General features: G+C 39.0%; 1 protein-coding gene across 7 annotated transcripts in view; it reads left to right on the top strand.

Moving 5' to 3' along the window:
• The window catches only part of GOLGA4 (golgin A4), a 73,851-nt gene extending 68,694 nt beyond the window's left edge, over window positions 1-5,157 (top strand). For 6 of the 7 annotated variants that reach the window (XM_068201290.1, XM_068201320.1, XM_068201276.1 and 3 more), the window contains 2 exons: window positions 2,282-2,345; window positions 4,429-5,157. In XM_068201290.1, the coding sequence (XP_068057391.1) occupies window positions 2,282-2,311 (30 nt within the window). In that variant the 3' untranslated portion in view covers window positions 2,312-2,345; window positions 4,429-5,157. The remainder of the gene's footprint in view (window positions 1-2,281; window positions 2,346-4,428) is intronic. The other variant, XM_068201282.1, reaches the window with a different exon arrangement.
• The last annotated feature ends 17,267 nt before the right edge of the window (window positions 5,158-22,424 follow it).

Raw genomic sequence — 22,424 nt, 5'->3', positions numbered from 1 at the left:
CACATTCAAGTGGACTCCTTTTCTCCCTCCTTCCCTCTTCTTCAGTGGAATATCAAATTCCAGCTCTAGGTTTGAGTTTATAGCAAGGGTGAGAAAAACAGCAAGCATGTTTTCTTTACTAGTATTTTTCCTCAGTTAAGACATATTTCTGATAGCAATGAGTACAATAGGATCAAAGTAAGTTCAAGCATCACTACTATTCTGTGGATGAATTTTCTAAATTAAAAAAGTAATCTATTATATATATATATATATATATATATATATATATATATAAACATATATAAAATTAATGCTTCTTACATTTAGAAGTTTTTGTGGAGTCATACCTGTTTTTATGAAGAATATATCAAGAAACATTTCCAGCCCTGGGATAAAATTTCTGGCAAAAACAACAGGCATTTTGCTTGTAGAATACAAAGTGGTTTATCTCAATCACCTGAGATATGTGTTTGAAGTGAGATGTGTACAATTTTATCTTAAGTGGGTATCCTAACAAGATTGGGGTTTTGATTAGGTTTTGGGTTTTTTTGTGTGAGCCTGCTTTATTTTTGTACTGAAAAAACACAAATAAGTAAGTTCACTCTGGGTCAAGACAGGTCAAAAATAAGAGTTGTCAACAGTTTGGTGTTGGTTTTTTTTTCTTTTTTTTTTTTGACATTTGCTTCATATTTACCAGTTGACCTATTTACTAGAAAGGTGTAATTAGCTTTGAGAAGCAGATGCAAAAGGAAGTAAGATTATTTGAGCATAAGCATTTCTTTGGTATCACTTTTACTGTTTTTTGTATAGGAGCTACTTTTAATTAACATAAAAACTGCAGTAATAGTTTCCTCTGTATTGTATCTGGAATCAACACTGTGATCACTCTCTTAATTGGTCATCTTAGTGAAATATTTAGGAATTTAAGTGAGAGGAAGAATTGCATTCTGTTTCTCTCACTGACCTTGCATATATATTTCTTTCATGCTTGCAAATACAGAATAAAATAAAAATATTAATAATTTCATTTCACTTGTAGATACATTAAAGTCCTGTTGATTCACTGAAAAAAATTTTAAAGTATTTTCATCTTGCAGTATCACATCTGAGGAAAGTGTTAAATACGTCAACATTTTCCTGTACAGTTAGTATGTCTGAGAGCCTTACAATCTTAAATATTTTAAATACTTTTAGAATATAAAAATATTGATTGTACTGCAGCTCGATTTTCTCTCTCTGACATTAAAATAGAAAGATGAGCCTTTTTTGTTTTGTTTTGGTAAGCCAGAGTAATATTTAGGAAATAATTTGAGAGAGATGGGCCTTGTGTTGCAGCCACTTCAGCTTTTTGATATTTAAACCTGCTCTCCCTACAACAGACATTCACAACTTCTGATACAAAATTAAAATTTAACTTGAATTCATCCAACAAATTTTCATCCTTGGTATTAAATTTTGTCTAAAACACACAGTGAGGTTTTTTTTTTTTTGCAGGCTACAGGTGATTTGATTTGTTAATAATTGTTCAAAGAGCTATTGGGTTTCACATAGCAGTCCCTTCTTGGCTCATATCTAGCCTATGAATTTTCTCCTTTCCAAATCCACCAAGAAATTGAGTTAGACATCTAATGGAAACTCAAATATTAGGGCATATTATGAAGGAAGAAGTATTTTTTACTTCACTTTCAATGTTATATGTTCATCTGCTGAAGCACAAATTACTGTGGGGATGAGTCTTCCATAATTCTGTTTAGAACTAAAAAGTTGAAGATGTCTTTATAATTTTTTCTGTCAAGAAATATGCTTAGTTTATTTTGGTTTTTATTTATTGACTGACATGACACTAGTGTTTCTCCATACTTAGAGACTGATGCTGGTATATTAAATTATCCAATGTTTAGCTCTTAGGAGTAATGAAGTTCTGAACTACAGCATAAATGTGTATTTTAACATAGAGCTTTTAGTTTATTGCTAAAACATCTGTAAATAATTTTGATGTATAAATTATTAAATTACTGTGCTACTAGAGTAAGTGTGTGGTACTAAATATCTGTGAGTAATTTTATACCCTCTTAGTGGGCATATATTTAACAAGTTTCTGAAAACTTGTAGCAGTTCCTGGTTAATAAGCATATGCTAGATCAATGTAATCTTCAATAATCTGGCTTTTACTATGTTGTTGTTGTAATCTAACTGCAGCAATCTCATCCATAGATGTCCACAGAGTTCTTATTTGTTAACACTACATAATGCTATCAATCAAATAGTCCAATAAGCTCTTTTCTTCCTGGCTTTGTAGTTTACCTCACCTCGCAGTGGTATCTTTTGAATATGCCACCAGTCTGTGCTTAGCTAGCATGTGGGTGAGTGAAGTCTAATACATTCTGGTTTTATGTAAAATGAAATCTGTATCATGCAATTAATGGTTCTTCTGCTTTTTTTTTTTTTTTTTTTGCCGGCTTTCCTTTGTTAAAGAACAAATTTTGGTTGTATATGCATATGATAATTTTTGTTTTCTTCTTAATCATGTTTTGCTTTACAAAGCTGAGTTTGAAAATGGTAAATACTGATTCAAAACCGATCTTTTTGAGTGACCGTAACCCTAAGAATAACTTCAAATGTTGATTGAGCCACAAAAATCTCAGTTGTAGAAATAAAATCAGATTTTAAATTAATTATTATGTAATATTGAATTTTATTGCACTTGGCTTTGTTTTGTATTTATTCATTTTCTAAGTTCCTTTTTTGAATAGGCAAACAAATCAGATTTGTGGAACAGGTGCTGTACTGCTGGAAATGAATTATTACATCTTGTAAATACAAAAATGCATTATCTTTTAAAAGATTGATGAATATTCTCTGCAGAGGGATTAGGATATGATTGCATTTAAACATCAGTACCTTTCTGAATCACAGCTTTGGTTTGATATCAAGAGATGCTAAAGCAGAGAGATGACAGAGAACAATTAGAAGAGCTTTATGCTCTCAGTTTGTGTCTTTCTTCAAGTTTTGTTAAGCTACTTCAATTATGAATCTGCAATGCTAGTTGTAGCATTACAAGAATGGAACAGCTGATGTAAGCCTGAAGATGCAGGTTGCATCAGACTAGCCTAGCTAAACAAGCAACTCATATGCAATAGCTGGTTGACAGAGGACTAGGCTATGGAAGTACACAGGAAAAAACTTTCCGCACTGGCTGATGAAGATTATGAATTGAATCACTAGTGGTATATGATATTTAATAAACTCTGCAGATGAATTCTATAGGATATGGTCGCTTCAACATTTTTCTCCTCCTTTGCAACTGGAAAGTTTTGCACAGTTGCCAGGAGTTGATTCAGTGCAAGTGAAACAGTTGCGGTCTCTTGGCTGAAATGCATTTGTTTGCCTGCCTCACTGCCAGAGCAAAATTAATTAATTAAGGCTATTGCCATTGCCATTTACTATTTACCACAGTGCAGTTGACAGGTTATCTTCCTCTCCTGCTGTCATGCAAACACAGCCTTCAACACAAAATAATACCTCTTTCAAAGGAAAAAAAATATTTCTATAACAGTCACGGTTTCTACTTTGTGTTTTTTCCATCTTTGAATAAAATAGTGAATGCACTTTATTGCACTTAAAATGCAGTAGAGTTTGGACTGTTTGCCAACAGCCTTCATCAGTTCTGACAAAATGAGCAACTGTTTTCTCTATGCCTTTATTGGAAATACTTGAATTGTAAATACTAATGGAACAAAGCTATTTACAACACTATTGCAGAATAGGTTGCAGAAGATAAGTTTGAAACTTACATTCTTGTCATGCTGTCTGTAATGCTGGTGTAAAAAAAAATCAGGTTTTCTGAGCTGCCTTTGAAGCATATCACAGAAAGGCTTGTTGATACTGACCTTAATGTCAGAAATTATTGGTTACACTTTCATAACATCAGCTAATGTATATGCAAACTGTTCAGACTTCATTATTAGATTGTAGTTGCCTGCTTCATCTCAAGTATTTTTGTCACATATTCTTGCATGTATATAACATAGAAATTAAGGAGGATGCTGATTTCATTGTGAAGGCAATTGATATTTTCCTGTAGAGAAGGCTATGTGCTAGGTCCAAAATTCTGCATCATCATTTCAATTTTGATGATAAGCCTTATGCAAGAGAGTCCAAATTTGTTTTTCTTTGGATTAATATACAGTGATGTGATAGACTATTTCCAGTGAGACTGATGACTGTTTTGCTACATCTTATTTTGTTTTCATCAGTTTCTCAACTGTTTTGCAGGTACTGGAATGGAATTGCTTGCTCAAATAATTTGGCAGTTTGACTTATTTGAAATTCTTCTGTCTCCTAATTGTATTAATAAACAGTGCAATTATTTTAATATTTAGAGCTTCTAAGTTGTTCTTAATAATGTAACATTTGATAATTTCTTTTAACTTTCCTTTCTTCTAGCTGTGGCTACGACCATCTTGAAGATTTTGTCATGAGAATGTCTCATGACATTGCTGCTTACAAATGAGCTTATATCTCTTGTTGCCCCTTGAGAAGGGACAAAAAGAAAAGCTATTATTCAAGGTCACAAACAGAATAGCAAGAACCAAAACTTAGCACCACCTTTGGACTGTGAATATAATCAACTGCCTTGGCAGAAATGCTAATCAGGGGTTATTTGGTTATTTCTCTTCTATTGAATACGGTCTTCTATTTTGTGTTAAAGGTTATTTTTTTAAAGGAGAGAAAAGACTTTATCCTAGGAAAGAATTGCCTGCTACTGTATCTCTATTCAGGTTTTACTGTGTGTTTTCTAAAAGTTGGAATAAATGATTTGTTTCTTCTCTTTATTTTTTTTATTTTTGATTGAATTGTGCAATACATTTTGAATGGATAGTGATTGAGGTGATTTTGCTGATGAACTAGACACTCTTGTTGACTGTTCTCTCCTGATTTGATCTTGATTGTTTGGTAGAAGGTCACTTCTATATGCTTTTGCCTACAATAAATCCAAATTGCAGTACCTCGTTTGTTTACTCCTAGCTTTTGTACTTATATTTTCTGAAGAAAAGGCGTGTTCCTGTAAATTGTAAATAGTTACTACATAACTGTATCATACGCTGATCTGTGACTGTTGACAGCACTAATATGAATAGAGCTGAGATGAAATAAAGTTTATTTACTGTATAATTTTGGAACAACTTTGGTATGATTTTTCTTTTAAAGAACACACCAGTTTTGTTCTTACTCCTGTTGGAGACATTGTTAGCTGAGATATTTCCAGGCTGAAATCACTCTCATAAGAACAACTATCCAAGTACATTAAACTGTAAGTCAATGGAGACATTCAAGTTTCCAAGGGGTCACAATCTGCAAAACAGATAATATAGTGGGCTGAAAATCTAGCATGAGAATGTAGCAAATAGAGAAGTTTGATTTGTAAAAGTTCTAAATTATCATAGAATTACAGTCTGGTTTGCGTTTGAAGGGACCTTTAAGATCATCTAGTTCCAACCCCCCTGCCATGGGCAGGGATACCTAAACTTGCCGAGGTTGCACTCAATCCCATTGTGTGTGTCACAGATAAAGATGTTAAAGAACACCAGTCCCAAGACAGAGCCCTGACAGACAACTGTCATCACTGTCCTCTGTCCAGACATAGAGCCATTGACCACAACTCTCGGGCTGTGTCCATCCAGCCATTTCCTTGTCCACTGAACAGTCCACCCTTCAAACCCATGCCTGTCTAATCTGGAGAGAAGGATGTCATGTGAGACACATCGAAGGCTTTACAGATATCTAGATAGATGACATTGGTTGGTCTTTGCAGTCATTCCATCATAGAAGTCCACCATGATGGAAAATTATGTATTTTTGTTCTTTTAAGTAATTCCTTTTTGGCATATAAGTTGTGATCCTCTGAAGTGATACACAAGTATGCATAAATTTAACCTCTAGCTACTATGATACTTACCATATCAATAACTAATATCTGTAATGTATGTTAGTTTGCCAAGATAGTTCAGGGTGATCAGTCCTCCATTAATATAATTTTTAACAAGTACTTGAGGGGCAGCAGTCTGCAACGTATAAATGAGGCACTGTCCGCAGTCGTGGTATAACCAGAAACATTTAGTAAAAGTGTATATAGCTTTTATAATATTTTCACTATCAGGTTAGGATAGTGTGAGCCTGGGTAGCCAGTAGTATTTCTGTTCATATATCTGCTAACCAATAGTATACATGATCAAGTCCCTAATAGTAACATCAGCCTTTTTTTCCCTAAAACAAATACTTGTGTTACAATTTCTTCTGCAAACTACTGTGCTTCTGATACTTATTACATTTTAGAAACTTTGTTACATCTCTCCTGCCTTGACAGAATTGCATTCTTTGTTCTGTTGTTACAAGTTCTCTTTGTTTCCTCTACGTTGCTCATCTTTGAACAGAAGGGATGGGTTGTTTTTGGGGTTTTTTTGTTTTTTTTTTTTTTTTTTGCAAGTGCTCTGGGATTCACCTTTCTTGGTCATCTGCAGGAAAAGAAAAAAAGATGAATTTATTTGCATAATTTTTTTACTCTAGTGAAACTGGAATTGAAACAAGTTGAGTGATCCAAGGCCTAATGTGGCCACTAGCAGTTTAAAGAATGCATCTTCTTTTAAATTGTTATTTAAGGTTTAAAGGGACACGGTTTCCTTTTGATAGTTAAGTACCAAGAGTTACATCTTTATTTCCCACTGCCTTGTGTCTGACAAAACTTGAAGTTTTATGCTGCTTTATCATTAGTAGCTTCTGGGAGGTTCAGGGGAAAGGGGTTAAACTTTGTCCTTTTATCAAATACCAAATGTATCAAATTTGTTTTAAAGATCCAGTATTTTTTATGTTTCCAATGTAAGTCCTTCTGTCTTCTTCTGTTGTGTAGCAGAAAGGCATCCTTCAGACTGTGAGAGCAGCAACCTCAACTGGACTTGACATGAGTATATTTGGCTCTGAAAAAGCCTGTTCCTCTCATAGCTGGCTGAGGATTTGTGGGATTTTCCAATTGCTATCATTACACCAATGTAAAACATAGATTTGAGTTTCAGTTTTCCATGTAAGCTGTATGTTGTCTTAGGCTTTGGGAACTTCACTGCAGGCATCTATTACTTTGACAGCAACTATTACTGTGCTCTCCTACAGTTCTCTTGTTCTCACAGATATGTTATTTTTCACATTTTCTGGTTTTGTTCTTTTTCCTTTCCATGAAAGAAACTAGTTATGAACTGTACTTTGTCAAGTGCGACCTAAGTGCAGTGGAACAAACTGAAATAGTCTATTTAATATTCATACAACATTGGATGGACTAAATATTTTTCCCTTAAGTAACCTTAATAAAGAATACAAGAGGGATTATAGAGTTACTGATTTTTTAAAAACTAAAATCAGGTAACCACTACCCAAATTCACATTTTGGAAAGTTAAATGTTTGGGGTGTTTCTTCATATATATATATATATATATATATACACTCATTAGAAATCACATAATTATTCCTTAATATAATGGAAAGTATACTAAGTATAAAATTTTTCTTAAAAGACAATATGTAAATAAGGCATTACTTTAGATAACATTAAGGTGAATGCATGAAAGTGGGTGCTTTACTTTGAGTAATGTTTTTGTCTTGTTGTTGGAGTGTCAAACGGTGCTAGTAGTACCAACCAAAGATTGGGCTGCCTTTTTAGGAAAGGTTAGAGGAAGTTAAACTCATTCAGACATGATTGTTAGAAGATGCATCTGCAAGAGAAAGTATTTGCATCATCTTATATTGAACCATGCCTTAGTCTTATGTACAATATATATGATATTTGTAATTTTATTAACTTATATACATGTGCAGAAAATGTGTAGATCTGTTTATAGAGATAAGACTTAAAATGTTTATTGAGCATCCTCTAGTGCTCTAAGGATTAAACATAGATTAAAAATACAAGGGATTGTATTCATGTATCATTTCAGTGAGAAGGCTGATATTTATTGGCAACATACTATTTGAAACTTTTTATAAACATTATCTATAAATCCATCCAACTTCTAGTTCTTCTATTTATAATACCTCTTTCTGTGATCTGTACTAAAATTTATTTACTCTCCCATGTGGTATCTGGTTCTTTCCTCTAAAATGAGGATTTCAGACTCTGTAAACTGGAATGAATACTGAGAAGTTCGGTTTGATTTTTGTAAAATCAAAACTCTTGCATAAATACTATTGTCCTTCTATGTATGCTGCAGAAAATACTTTTTTTCCCCTCTGTGGAGTTTGTTAAATTAAGAAACTTATTTTTCATTTGCTATTTCAAGAAAAAAACAGCTCTTTTGTGACGTCATTGAAGCTTTGTTATGGTCATCAATATGAGCAGAAGCCTAGCAGCCTCTCAACTATGTGAGGAATATCCAGACCAAGCTATGGTGTAGCTGTTCATAGATGCTGGTCCTCCATAGCACAACTAGTGTGGGATTTTCAAACTCTCTTTGGTTGTCTATATTCATTATATGGAAAACTAGAAATGATAGAACAGAAGCAAGCGGTAAGTTGCATGTTCTTCTGCATTGTGTCTATCCATGCTCTGGCAGTTGCTACCTTTTTTTCCTCAGGCTTTCATTTATACTGATTGTGCCAGGACAGCTTGCATGTCCAGCATTTCTGTAAGTGTTTAACTTTGCCTAAAGAAAAAGGAACGAACAGCAGCGTATGCCCAGTTACATGGCCCTTTCAGAACCGTAGATAAATAAGAGGGGAAAGAAAAGAAAAAGGAGAGAGGGTGAGATGAAAAGTTAGAGTCTTCCCTTATGGTAAAGAAAGTTGTAATTTGGCTGAGCTTCTACCTTCTACTTCCCTGAAATGTGTTTTCACATTAAAGGAAACTGTCCTGACCTTGAAGCCCTGCAATGAGTTATCTGCACATTATTTAAAGCATGCCACACTTCAGCCCTAAGATTCCAGTGTTGTTACTTAATTTATCTGATCTAACCAAATATTCAGTACAGTGTCTAGCTGTAGTGGGTCTAGTACTAGCTAAGTGCCAGTGCATTTACTAGAGTATATTTACTCATTTTCTTGCTGTGTGATAAGCATTAGGAGAAGGAGAACAAAGCAAGCACAAACCTTAAAGAGTATAAAGATAACTTCATTACCAGAATTAAGATAAAAAAATAAGAAAAAAATCAGAATAAAACATTCAGAACGCTTTTCCTCTTCCCCCACCTTCTTTTCTTTCCCAGTGACAATGTAAGAAGACAAAACTTGGGATTTTCAGTCAGTTTGTCATTTCTAGAATAGTCTTTCTTCAGTCTACTTAGGGAGAGGAGTCTCTCTTGTCATGCTATGGGGACTTTTCCTCAAAAAACAGGTCTCTCGTGGCTTCAGTGTCACAGCAAATCAGTTGCCCAGGAAAGGAAAATCTGCTCGCAGTGTGAAAAATCTCTCCTATACCTTGCAGCTGTCTCCCAGCTGCTTTCATGGGCCATGTCAACTTATTGGGGTGCTCTTTTAAGGATGGGCTGTTCTAGCATAAAATAAAAGTTCTCTTCATCTATCTCGGGGAACAGAGGGTTATCTATTACTATCACTGGGGCAAGGTTTCTCATCTCCTTCTGTTCAAATTTCTCATTGAATCAAAATCACTTCATCTGCTCGCTTTAGCACTGGTGCCTCTGTTCATGGCTGTGGTTAAAACACTACATCCCCCCCAACTGCATTTTTATAAGTTACAAGGAAACAAGCGTTTGATATATCATAGTCCATCACCATGGCTTACAGGAGAATTTCAGTCCAAGACTGAGGCATCTCCTCAATTCTGCTTCCCCCGACCCCGAGTCTAGAATTTGACTCCTGCCTTATTGACCTCAGGGTCCCTATTGTATTCTTTACATGTTTTCACCCTTTCCTTTTCCTGACTCAGGAGAAAGTGTTCGTAGGTTCATTTGTTCTCAAGTTTATCAATTAAAACTGTATAGTCTTAAAAATGTTTAAAGGCTGATTTTGTCCAGGCTCCACAATCGAGGAATCACTGTATCTGTTGCTGCTGATAATGTGGTCTCTGCTGGCACTGCACAAACCGTGCTGGCTGCTGCTGCTACCCCTGCGCCTTTCTTTCATGCAGGGCGCTGGAAGAAAGGAAAATAACTGCTGCCGCTCCTTTTGTCCTTCTGTCTGCAGCATAGCTGGCTAAAAGCAACTATGCAAACAAAGTCCATTGTGAGTCATGCTGAGACAGCCGCAACTGCGTGGCGCCATCACAGTCGCACCAATTTCGGCTGCACAGTCCCAGCCACATGGCCGCTCCCACACCAGGATGGCGGTGGCCACTCCCAGCCTCGGCCGCTTTTGGCCTCGGGACTGCCCTCAGTGCTGACCATGGTGCCACTCCTGGCGCTGGTCCCGGAATAAAAAAAAATTAATTTGGGAGACATGCAGAAATAGCCATGGCCACGTATCGCTGCCTTGGCTGCATGGATTCTGGCCGCAGGGCCACTCCTGGTGCTGGTCTTGGCCGCACAGTTGCCCACCGTGCTGGGATAGTCCCGGTGGCATGGCCTGGCGGTGGCAGAAATCCCAAACGAGCTGTGCACCAACCCGGCTGCACAGGGCCAGGGCGGCCTGGCCCCACCGTGCGGACCCGGCCCAGTCCAGCCTGTTCAAAGGCAGAAGCCAAGAGAAAATTTTCCTGGGCTTCCTTCTTTTTTAAATGTGCTTTTCTACATGGGTGTGCTTAACTCCTTCAAGTGGTCCAACCAGGCCTCAATCCCCAAACATAGCCAGCTGACTGGCCCTTCAAAACCAGCCAGTTCATTAGCTCTGGCAGGTCCCCACAGGCAACCACCCTCGCCTCCCGCCCCCACAACTGAAAACTAGACTTTCCTTAAACCGCAACACTAGCTAAGTTAAATGTGGATTTTTTTCTGCCTTTCAGCTTTAGCACATTCAGAACATAATGATTCTCAGGATATTAAACTGAGGTGAAGCACAGTCTCTGTGTATTTTATGCAGGTTCTGCTAGGGTGGGACCTCATTTCTAGAATGGACTGGTAGAAATGTTGCTAGGTAGATACAGGATGAGCAGGAGAGATCTTGGTTGTGTGTACTCTTCCTCAAGATGCAAGTATTCACATGCTACTTAAAAATAGTATGGAATTTGAGCTGATCTTAGAGTACTCTCCTTGTTCAACCAGTGAGTAAATAGGAAACTGCCATGCTAGTTCCTGTGAATCTGGGTGTGCCTTTATATATAGTTGTATCTATCCTACATCCACTGGTGTTTTAATGTTGTCTTTTTTAGATGTGAATTTCTCAGTACAATAATAGAGGGAAGAATGTACCTGTGGCAATGGCTAGCATGAATTAGGTCTTACAAGGAGATGTGGTTGCTTTGTAGCATGTTGCTCATGGCCATGCATAGGACCTGCTAGGTTTAGGCTTTTAAGCATATGCAGTATAGGCTGCACTTTCTTAGTTCTTTGTAGTGGTATGAAACCTTCTTTAAAAAAACAAAAAAAGTTTTGTAATTAGATAATTAGAGAGAGCCTTTCTGCTTGGAGAGCTACACTTGATGTCACACCTGACTGAGTGCATGTGGACACCTCAGTAAAGCAGCAGAGCAAGCCAGAAGTTTGGACAGAGCCAGCAGTTTCCTCTAGGCAAGAACACTGCAGGCTGGAGAGTTGCTGGGCAACAATCACAGCCACAGCCAGCCCTTCATTGTACAGGTAATTTCTTCAGGTTCTCTTTTATGTTCAATTATTTGTTAAACAGTTAAACATTTTATTTCAGTTGTCTTCATTGAGCCTTTCCAGAGCTTGTGCATCCGTATTTCCTTGGAAATAAGTTTTTAAACAGGGGGAAGATGAAGAATGACTTTCAATGAGCTGCTAGACAGCACAGGTATCCTGTTTGTTTTATATAAAATGGGGAGACTGAATATAAGAGGCAAATGCATGAAATCAACAGCTTATTTTTAAGTTGAGAATAAGAGTGTGTATGACTTTAGGGAAGCTGTAATTAATATTTATTTTAGACAAGGTCTAATATTGACTAAAAATAGAAGTCAGCTTAGGTATATTTGTAGACATTCTTCATCAGGATCCTGATGGTTTTCGGGAAGCCTTTTGTGGCAGCAGTAGTGGCATACTGTAGTTAGGGAATCAAATAAATGCAGTATATCTTATATGTCACTGCTGCTGTCAACTAGTTGTGAGCATAGTTTGTTTAATGTATTGCACTGGGATGCCTGTGCAATACATTAGACAAATGTATTACATATTGCAATAATATGCAAATACATATTGCAATACATATTACATATACAATACATTAAACAAATGATCATGTGTCAGGGAAGGCAGGGCAATTAATATTTCAACTGATTTCATGTACTTTGTAACCAGACCAACCAGGCTGGTCCCTGTTTTGTTTGTGATGTTGCTGAGGACAGAAGTATGGCTTGCTTTCACATGGGACATATAGGTCTCTAGGCACTCAGAAGGAGGCCAGGGAACCATAATATACTCTTAATTTTTTTCCAAAGATTCTGCTTTTCTCTGAAATTGGAGTTACGACTGAGCTTAGATTTTTCATTTTTGATGGAGGAGTCTATACCAAAAAAGTCTCACAGTTTGGGCACAACAGTTGCTGTCTCCATTTTGGAAAACATCCCAATGTCGCAGTGTGCTGTCGTGGCGTGCTGGGCAGCGACAGCAGGGACGCGACCTTCCCCCCGTGAGCTCTGCTATTCCCAGTTATCTCTTGGTCCAGCACAGGAACAGATAACGATGACATGGGACTTGGGGAAAACTGGATGGATTTATTAAGTCCACGACCAGGGACCCCAAGACAAAACCTAGGGCGTCTGCAGAGGTTTTTATAGGGGGAGTGGTATAGGGCAACCAACCAATGAGGGCATGGTAGGGGAGGAATCTAGGGCAGGACTAACATTCTATAAACCTATCAGGGAGAGCAGGGGAGGGGGATAATACAAAGTAACAAATGGGGTATTGAATATTGCAAGATAGACAAGGAACACTCTGGAAAAAGGGGTAGGGATAGGGAGGATTGACAACTTGGGAGGGAAGAAGTTAGGGAAGGGCTTGGGGAGATTGGTAACTCGGGAGGGGAGGAGATTAGGGAGGAGAATAGTGGGCAAACACAAACTTAAAGCAAAAACCACACCACAGCATCCCAAGACTTTTCAAACCTTGCTAGTACCACCTGATTGGTCTAGGAGTGTGTAACTTTGTTTTAATAGAGTGATGCTATAAGCAACTTTTTAGAAATCAGAGAGTGAAACATGGAACTGTCATATCGACCTCCAAATGTGTCATATTTTCTTGCTAGTCTATGTGATGGCAGGGTTGTTACTGTTGAATTCCTCCCAGAATCTCTCTTGTAGCAGGGCCAGTCACTAAGGTATGTGAATAATGTTGTTTATAAACAAGAGAGCTTGCTGTGTTATCACATCTGCTGTGCTTCTCTCTTTACATTATTTGTAGTGAATATCACTCTGGGGAATGTACATTCCTGGTCTTAAATCCCCTGATTTAAATTTAATTGTACTTGCCAAAAATTCTGTCCTTGTGGAGGTTTGAGGGGTTCATTTTGGTTGGCTATTTATTTTTTCTCTTTTACTGTTTATTTTTTCTAAGATCACTGGCATCAACCAATATCCTTCTTGCTAACCAGATGCTCAGATTCAGTGTTTTCCACATTATTAAGCTGGATTACTATGCTGCTTCTGGCATATCTCAGGCCAATAGTAAGTCGTATGGAGTCCTACAGTGTCCCACAGTTTATTTTTCTGAACTCTCTGTAGGTGCAGTATACACTAAATTAAGCCATAGCATAGCAGAGACTTTACAAATAATTGGATTGCAGAAGGGTTATTTGGTTAAAGTTCAAGCTTTGAGCTCACACACACAACTTCAAAAAGTGTCTTCTCTGTGTAGAGAATAGGTTTGGATCTCTCAAAGATGATAAATTGACTATTGCTCCTATGAACTTTTCATACAAGGAGTGTATGATAGTTAACATGTGGAATAATAAACATTGAATGGCTGAATAATGGATAGCAGATGTGCCAAGAATGCCAAACAAGATATTTGAAAGCTGTGGTGTAAAGTGGACCCTCCAACAAGTGGCCAAAGCTTGTGTGACCACTAGGATCTCAGCCTAATACATTTAAAAACTGAGGCTAAATCAGAAAGAAGAGATACCACTTCAATGGCTAAATCAGATTTAATATTGTGTAGAAAAATGGTGGATCACAGAATCCATCATGGGGCGAGTATTCCATGACTTTCCCACATCTAGGACATGCTTCCCACTTGTGATTTTAGTTCTGATGTAGTCAAATGAGAAAAATGAGACAAAATCCACTTGTATTTGGTTTAAAAATTCTGAATAGTCTGTCTTCATTAAAGCTTATGGGAACTATTCTCTGACTTTCTGTGGGTTAGATTCAGGCTGAACCTCTATCACTGGAGGTTCACTAAGAGATGAAAATCAAGGGAAACAGTCTGTCTATCTATCTATCTATCTATCTGTCTATCTATCTCTGTCTATCTATCTAATTATATACCTCTTATCTTTATCTTAAGTTGTAATCTTATAGAAAACTAAGACATAAATTTAAGGGCATGTAAATTGGTATAATTTTTGCCTAGTTGATTCCATATAGATTTAAAATTCTATTAATGAAAACAGAATAATTCCTGGTTTATAATAATGTATTTGTTTTTTAGGTCTCATCATCAGTTAGTCCTTTGAGGTTGAAATCAGTGGGATTTTTTCATGAGAGGTGATGCTTTCAGAATCTCTTTATTCTCTTCACTGCAACATTGCAGCATGTTGGTTCTCCTTAGGAAATTGTCCCATTCTCCTGGGGATCCTCTAGAAGAAGGGAGAAGAGCTGTTGGTGGTTTGCAACTCATATATTGACCAAGGCTAGGACTCAGTTACTTATACAAACTGTAATAACAATGCTTTGTACTTCTGTATCTCAGGTACATAAATTCTTGACAGCCCGAGGTTGCTGTAGAAAGTGCAGTTTTTGTGGTAGGTCTATTGCCCTCCTGATCCTGGACAGAGAACAACAATTGGTAGGAGGATTTGATTTATCATTTCTCTTTGATTTATTTCCTCTCATTGGCCCAGCACTTTTCTCCGAAGTTCCGGGGTTAGCAGTAAAAAGGTAGTCTTCTACAAAAAAGCTCTCTTGTAAAAAGTCACAATTTCAGCATTCAAGTCCATTACTTATAATCCCCATGAAGTAATTAAAAAGATTATAGAGAGGAGCTATAGCCTAGAACAATGTCTTTTGAAAGCAGGCAATATATTTTTCTCCAAATTGCTTAATTCATTCAACAGCCTCACCTAGTCTGAGGTTAAAATTATATGGGTGAGAGCTCACTATATAGTCAAGAAACATTAAGTTAGATGAGACTGAAACAATGCTATCAAGCAAGTCCAATTAAGAGCACATCAATTTCTTAAGTATCAAGGATATCCTTGAATTATGTTTTAGGGGTATCATATACATGGTTGCATTCCAGTGATTGTTTAGGGGGATCTAGAAGCTAGTTTTGGTGTAGGGCAGTTAGTATTTCTGGAGTTTCTGTGTAGTTATAAATAAGAGAGAGGTTTTATCTCTTGAGCATTCTTGAAAACCCAGCTTTGGGTGCTCTGAATTTTCCACTGATGGAGCTTCACTTTTCCTTAACCACGGCTCAAGTACCTTGATAACCTGTTCCCTTTCTTACAGTGGTCCTGTGGGGCATCTCTCAGTGGACATGAAGGAAAGAAAATTCCTTCATCATTTTGCTTAACAGAGGCCTCATGAGCTAGTGTGGCAATTTTAGGAGTAACTACCTGAGACATGTTGCATGAGCTTTTGCAATATGTTGCCACATGGCTTATTTTTGTATTTTCACATTTTTATCCACTGGTCTTTCTTATAAGTTGTATATAACAAAATACATTAGTAGAAGATTTGGTTATAGTATATTGCCAAATTAAAGTGTGTCTTCTGTTGTTATGGTGATAAAAGCTGTGATAAAATTATAAAAGAATTAAAAATATCTATCAATCCCTGAGCTGTGGTAATGAGGTTCAATTTGAGTAACTGAGCATGATCTCACTAAAATAAAATTGCATAGTCACAATCCTACTAGTGAGACCAATGCTAGTGAACAAAGAAGAAGCTTGTGTGTGTTTGACTTGCAAAGTGTGTCTGTACATTTTAAAATATATAGTATATGAATATGTACAGTAAAACTGTATTTCTGACCACATGCTGACTGTCAGAAAATGAGAGATGCAAACTATGATGACTGCTTGCTGTTAGCAGTATGAAACATAGCCTGAATCCCTGTTCATTGCAGTCAAGATGGAAGCGATGGCACTAAACTCCATATTCATGCAACAATAGCTGACTTTTATTGAGAGCTGTTCGTGTTATGCAGCTTTGAAAGTCTGCATGTTTTTTTCTGATTAGCTAAATTAGTTGCCAACTGGCTAACTGGCCAATGGCTGCCCGTGTCCCCATTGGCCTACATCTGCTCCCCAATGGCCCAGACTAGTCAAGTTATATAATTAAGGTAATTATAGAATTACTTACATTTCAGTTTTAAAATTATAATTGGGATTAATTAAAACTGTAAGGCCTCCAGGCCAGCTGTTAGGCACTACAGTTCCCCCTTTTTGTTTTTAAATGCAAAAGGTAATGTCTGTCATCCTCTGCAGGGCCCTTGAAGACAGGGTGACAAACACAGCACAATATACAGAATAATCATGATGATATAATCCGGGAGCCATCAGGAACAGCTTCTCAGGGTGGTATGCCGCAAACTCTTCACAATTATAACTCAGTTATAACAAAGACCTAACTTTCTTAAAAAAATTGTTAAAGCTTAGAAACTACTATGAGTAACACTTTACAAACACTTACTTAAGAAATTTTAAATCTTAGAAACTATTATGGGTAACACTTTACAAACACATAAATTATTTTCAAATTGTTAAACCATAAAAACAGTTATGGGTAACACTTTGCTGGTTTGTTTCCATTGAAAAGTACAAATCCAAGTGCTTAGTTTTCTTCCCAAAATGTCTGTCTTCTTGAGACTAAGTAAAGTTATGGGTAGAGGTAGACTGTCATTCCACTGGTCCCACATCTTCCTACAGTGATGTGAAGTGTCATTCCAATTACTGCTCTACAATGTCTGCTGCAGGATTGTCGGGGAGACATTGTGTGTGATCTCTAGCAGAGCGTAGAGCAGAATGCACACACTGAGCAGGCACCTGTCGGATGCCAATGTCTGTGGAAATGCAGGCATACCTGCGCCCTGTGGTAGTGGGATTTTGAAGTTCAAGAAATTGTTTAAAATATTGTAATGGTTTGTTCCTATTCACCCCTGTTCAGTTTTCCTAATAGTCTCTTCCCAAAGCTGTTTTCCACCTGTTTTCCTGCCTTTCCCCATGTCAGTCCTGGTGTATACCTCCCGTATTTCCAGATCCTTCCCTGTCCATCCTCCAAATCCTGCCTCTGCAGCTTGTCTGTCATTATTTGCTACACCCATTTATCTAGAAGCTTTATTGTCAGTTATATTTTCTTTCACACATTGGTATGTTAAGTATGCACTCTCCCCTTCTCCTTCCCTATTAATTTTATGTTTACATATATCCACCCCATACTCCTCCTATCTAGCCTTTAATTTGTTGTTAGGCTGTTTCCCCTCTTGGGACAGCCCCCCTCTAAAAGTTGCCGTTTTTCTCTACTTCATCCCCTTTTTGCCTCTGCATTCCCTTTGAGCTGTTACACTGTGTCACCTGTGCAGCTCCCTGTGCAGGGAGAAATAAAGTCTGCTTGGAGACGCAAGCAAGGGTCCTTCCCTCTTTCCTTTGCCTCAATCCTTTGACGTGGGTCCACTCTTATCAGCTGCTTCTGTCGGTAAGGGACCACAGCCTGCGGCCGAGCTGCTACCCTCTGCCTGCCGGTGGCTGAGGCAGGGAGTGGCCGCTCGTGACGCGCGCCTAGGGGAGAGTGGGTCGGAGCTAGCCGGCAGCCAACGTCACCCACTTCTGCGACCAAGGCACGGCATCAGCACCCCCAAGTAACAAGGTCCTAGGGACCTTCCCATTTATTGGTAAGGAGGTTCTTTACCAATACCTTAGGTTTGGGTGACTGAATGTCACTGGAAGATTGCATAGATAAAAAAATGATTTAAAACGACAGGATTCTGAGAATTAGCAGGTACTGTCAAATGATTTAAATTGTAAAGTTAAGTTTAGTTACCCTACTCTGTGGAGTTTCACCACACATTCCCTCCTTTTATTTGTTAAGCATGTGTTTTAAGGTGCCATGGGCACGCTCAACAATGGCCTCAGGGGAATGAGGAATACTGGTGTGGCAAAGCACACCCCAGAGTTTTAAAAAATGCTGAGTATTTTGCAAAATGCATGTAGGACCATTATCAGTTTTTATTGTACGGGGAATGCCTAGAGCAGCAAAGGCTAAACACCAATGTGTGATGGCATTGCGGCTTCTTTCCCCTTTGTGAACTGAGGCCCATATGGCTGATGACAAGGAGTCCACTGAAATGTGCGTATGCTTTAAGTGTCCAAATTCAGAGACAAGTGTGACATCTGTCTGCCAGACTTGTAAGTCTCACAGACTGCAGGGGTTTACCCCCATCTGCAGTGGTGTAGTGTGACCTTGATAGTCAGCACAAGATTTAACAATGTTGCGTGCCTCTGTGTTTGTCAGTGAGAATTGCCTTTGTAATGCTCTAACACCCTGATGAAAAAAGGCGTGGGATGCTCTTGCCTGTGTCAGCATGTCAGGCTGTGATGCTGTCCAGGTAGGGCTAGCTAACCAATCAGCCTGAGCATTACCCTCTGCTATAAAACCAGGCAAATTAGTATGACTCCGAATGTGTAAAATACAATAAGGAGATGTTCTGACTTTGATTGTATGCCACAAACCTTTTAACAGATCAAATAGTGCGGCACTGTCACTTTCTTTCAGTAAAGCTTGGTCTAATCTTTGTGTTATATCTGCGACATGGGTAGAATCAGTTACAATATTTACGGAAGTGTGAGGAAGTCATTGGAAAGCCATAGTGACAGCATGTAACTCCAGTAACTGGGGTGATCCACTATCATGACCTTTGAGTGTTTGCCACCCCTTGTCCTCCTTCCAGGTCACGATGGCTTTCCCCATTTTCTCAGAACCGTCAGTAAAGACAGTGAGAATTTACAGTGGTGTATGACGATTCAGTGGTCTCAGTGACAATGCAGCGGACCCACTTAATTGCAACAGTTTATGACTAGGTAGGTGGTAGGTGATTTGTCCTGAATAATTTTGTAAAGCACTTTGAAGTGCTGTGCTGTTTGCAAAGCGCCATTCAAAATATTCCTGTGCAACAGGTATAATAATTTTTGCAGGATCTTTGGCATTTAATTGTATACATCTTTGGAAACACTTAATAATTAATTGAGCAATTCATTCAAATATGGAAGGTAATTATAGAGTGCTGGCAGCCTTCCACCAACACTTCTGGGTTCAGAGGCTCGCAACTCCGCATTAGCGCTTCCAGTGCTGAATACCACTTGATTTCCAGGTTCCGCTTGCACACCATAGCCATTAGTGGGCCTACCACACACTGATTGTGTAGCCCAATCATCTGCAAGCAGAGGTGTGCCACATGCGCCAACGGCGATACAGGGGGCAGAGTACAAAGATGGCTCCAGCAGCTGTGGCACGAGCAGGCTCAGGCGCTGCGCCTGCACACTTGATGCCAACAGTAGTGGCTTGGGTGCTCACAGTATGGGTGAACCTGCCTGCGATACAGATAGTGCCAATAGTGGCAGCAGGGAAGCTCTGGCAGCAGTGTGGCTGGGTGGTGCCACAGGGAGAGGGGTCCTGGATAGTGGCCTTCCCTCTCTTGGCTTCCTGCCCATCCTCCCAGCCTGCACACCCAAGGGTTCACTCACTCTCTCTGCTGCTTCTCCTGTGGGTGGTGCCTGTGGCATCTCTGCTGTGGCTCTTGTGGCTCTGTGTAATCCATGGCTCTAAGCCACTTTTCTTTCTACTGTAGAAAATCGCATTCCCATTTCTCCAGTTGCTTTTTCTTTTTATTAAAGTCTTCTATTTACAAGGGTCCCCTGCACCTTCTATTTACAAGGTCCAGATCTCCGCAGCTCTTCTGGCTGCCCCTCCTCCACAGCTCTCAGCTGCTGGCGGCCCTTCCGGCTGCCTTCCTCCGCAGTTCTTGGCTGTTGGCAGCTCTCTTAGCCACCTTCCCCCACTGAGATCCCATCTCTGCTGCTACACCTATGGCCGGGCTATTGCTAATCACGTTGGGGTTCACCACTCATCGCAGCTGAGATGGAAGCAATGACACAAAACTCCATGTTCATGTGACAATAGCTGACTTTTATTGAGAACTGTTTGCCTTATACAGTTTTGGAAGTCCACATGTTTTTTTTCTGATTAGCTAAATTAGTTGCTACCTGGCTAACTGGACAATGGCTACTCCTGTCTCCAGTGGTCTAGACCTGCTCTCCAATGGCCCAGACCAGTCAAGCTATATAATTAGGGTAATTATATAATTACATTTCAGTTATAAAATTATAATTGGGATTAATTAAAACTGTAAGGCCTCCAGGACAGCTGTTAGCCACTACACCTGTTCACCCCAAACATGTGCTTGGCTTCAGGTCTGCCATTCAGTTCGCCTTAGGTCAATACAGTACAAGCACGTTCTCATATTTAAGCATATACTTAAATGAAGCACATATCATAGCTGAATAGAGACTATTCAATAGAGGTCTGTTACATGCATATGAAAATGCAGAGATCTGGATCTACTAAAGAAAGAAAAAAACCCCAAAGTAATAACAAAAATTTACCTGATGGATTTATGTTTCTTTTACTTGGCTCACATAAATTGCCAGCTTCTGTACCTTCCAAGATTTGCAATGACTTAGCTGGTTAGCATCTGGTCACTAGTGATGCACCCCATGGTTCTGTGTAGGGCCATGCCCTCTTTAATATCTTTATGAATGATCTAGATGAGGGGATTGAGTCTACCAACAGCACATTCATAGACACCAGGTTGTGTTGGAGTGTTGATCTGCTGAAGGGTAGAAAGTCTCTGCAGAGGGTTCTGGCCAGGCTGGATTGATGGCCCGAGACCAATGGCACGAGGTTCATAAAGACCAAGTGCCAGGTCCTGCACTTTGGCCACAACAACCTCAAGCAGTGCTACAGGCTGGGGACAGAGTGGCTGGAATGCTGCCTGGCGGGAAAGGACCTTGGGGTGCTGGTCAATAGCCGCTGAACATGAGCCAGGAGTGTGCCCAAGTGGCCAAGAAGGCCAATGGCATCCTGGCCTGTATCAGCAAGAGTGTGGCCAGCAGGACCAGGGAAGCTTAGCACGGTTGAGGCAGCACCTCAAGTGCTTTGTCCAGTTCTGGGCCCCTAAATTTAAGAAGGATGTTGAAGTAGTGGAATAAGTCCAGAGAAGGGCAATGAAGATGGTAAAGGGTCTGGAACACAAGTCCTGTGAAGAGCAGCTGAGGGAACTGGGGTTGTTTAGCCTAGAGAAAATGAGGCTCATGGGTGACCTTATTGCTCTCTACAGCCAGGCAACAAGAGACAGGACAAGAAGACATAGTCCTATGTACTGCCAGGGGAGGCTTAATTTGGACTTTAGGAAGAAATTCTTCACAGAAAAGGTGATTAGATATTGGGATGGGTTGCGCAGGAGATGGTGGAGTCACCATCCCTGGAGGTGTTTGAGGAAAGACTGGATGTGGCACTTAGTGCCATGGTATAGCTGGCAAGGTAGTCTTCAGTCATAGGTTGGACTTGATGATCTCAGAGGTCTTTTCCAACTTAATTGATTCTTTGATTCTGTCTTCCATGCAGGTGAAACTTCTAGGATTCTCAATCTGTTTGGAAAATCCTAGTATGGGTCTATAAAAAGGTAAGATACAGTGGCTGAAGAGCTAACAACAGTAAATAACAGAAGCAGCAAAAGAATAATTTTCCTTATCTATTTACTCCAGCTGGAGAGCTACCTACAGACAACATAAAGAACAGACAAGCAGGAATTAAATTGATATATTATGTGAGGAGATCAGTGTAGGCACCTCACTCAGTTTTTCAGTGGCCTGAGGGTTAAACCTCCTAGTGCAGGATCACAGACATGAACTCAACCTGAACATGTTATCCAACAAAGGTAATTAGTCTTGCATTTGATGCAGAAATTGAGGGTGACATCTCCTTAATTTAATGGGAATAATGTAGAAAGGTATAGTTTGTACAACAGCAGTCTAGATTTTGCCTCTAAGTCTAGATGCTTGAAGTGATTTGATGTCTGACAGACTGAAATCACACTAGTATAGTGTGTACTATGTATTC

The sequence above is a fragment of the Anomalospiza imberbis genome, chromosome 1, assembly GCF_031753505.1.
Source record: "Anomalospiza imberbis isolate Cuckoo-Finch-1a 21T00152 chromosome 1, ASM3175350v1, whole genome shotgun sequence".
NCBI lineage: Eukaryota > Metazoa > Chordata > Aves > Passeriformes > Viduidae > Anomalospiza > Anomalospiza imberbis.
Note: the sequence above shows the minus strand (reverse complement) of the source record. Positions and strands in the feature narration are given on the sequence as shown.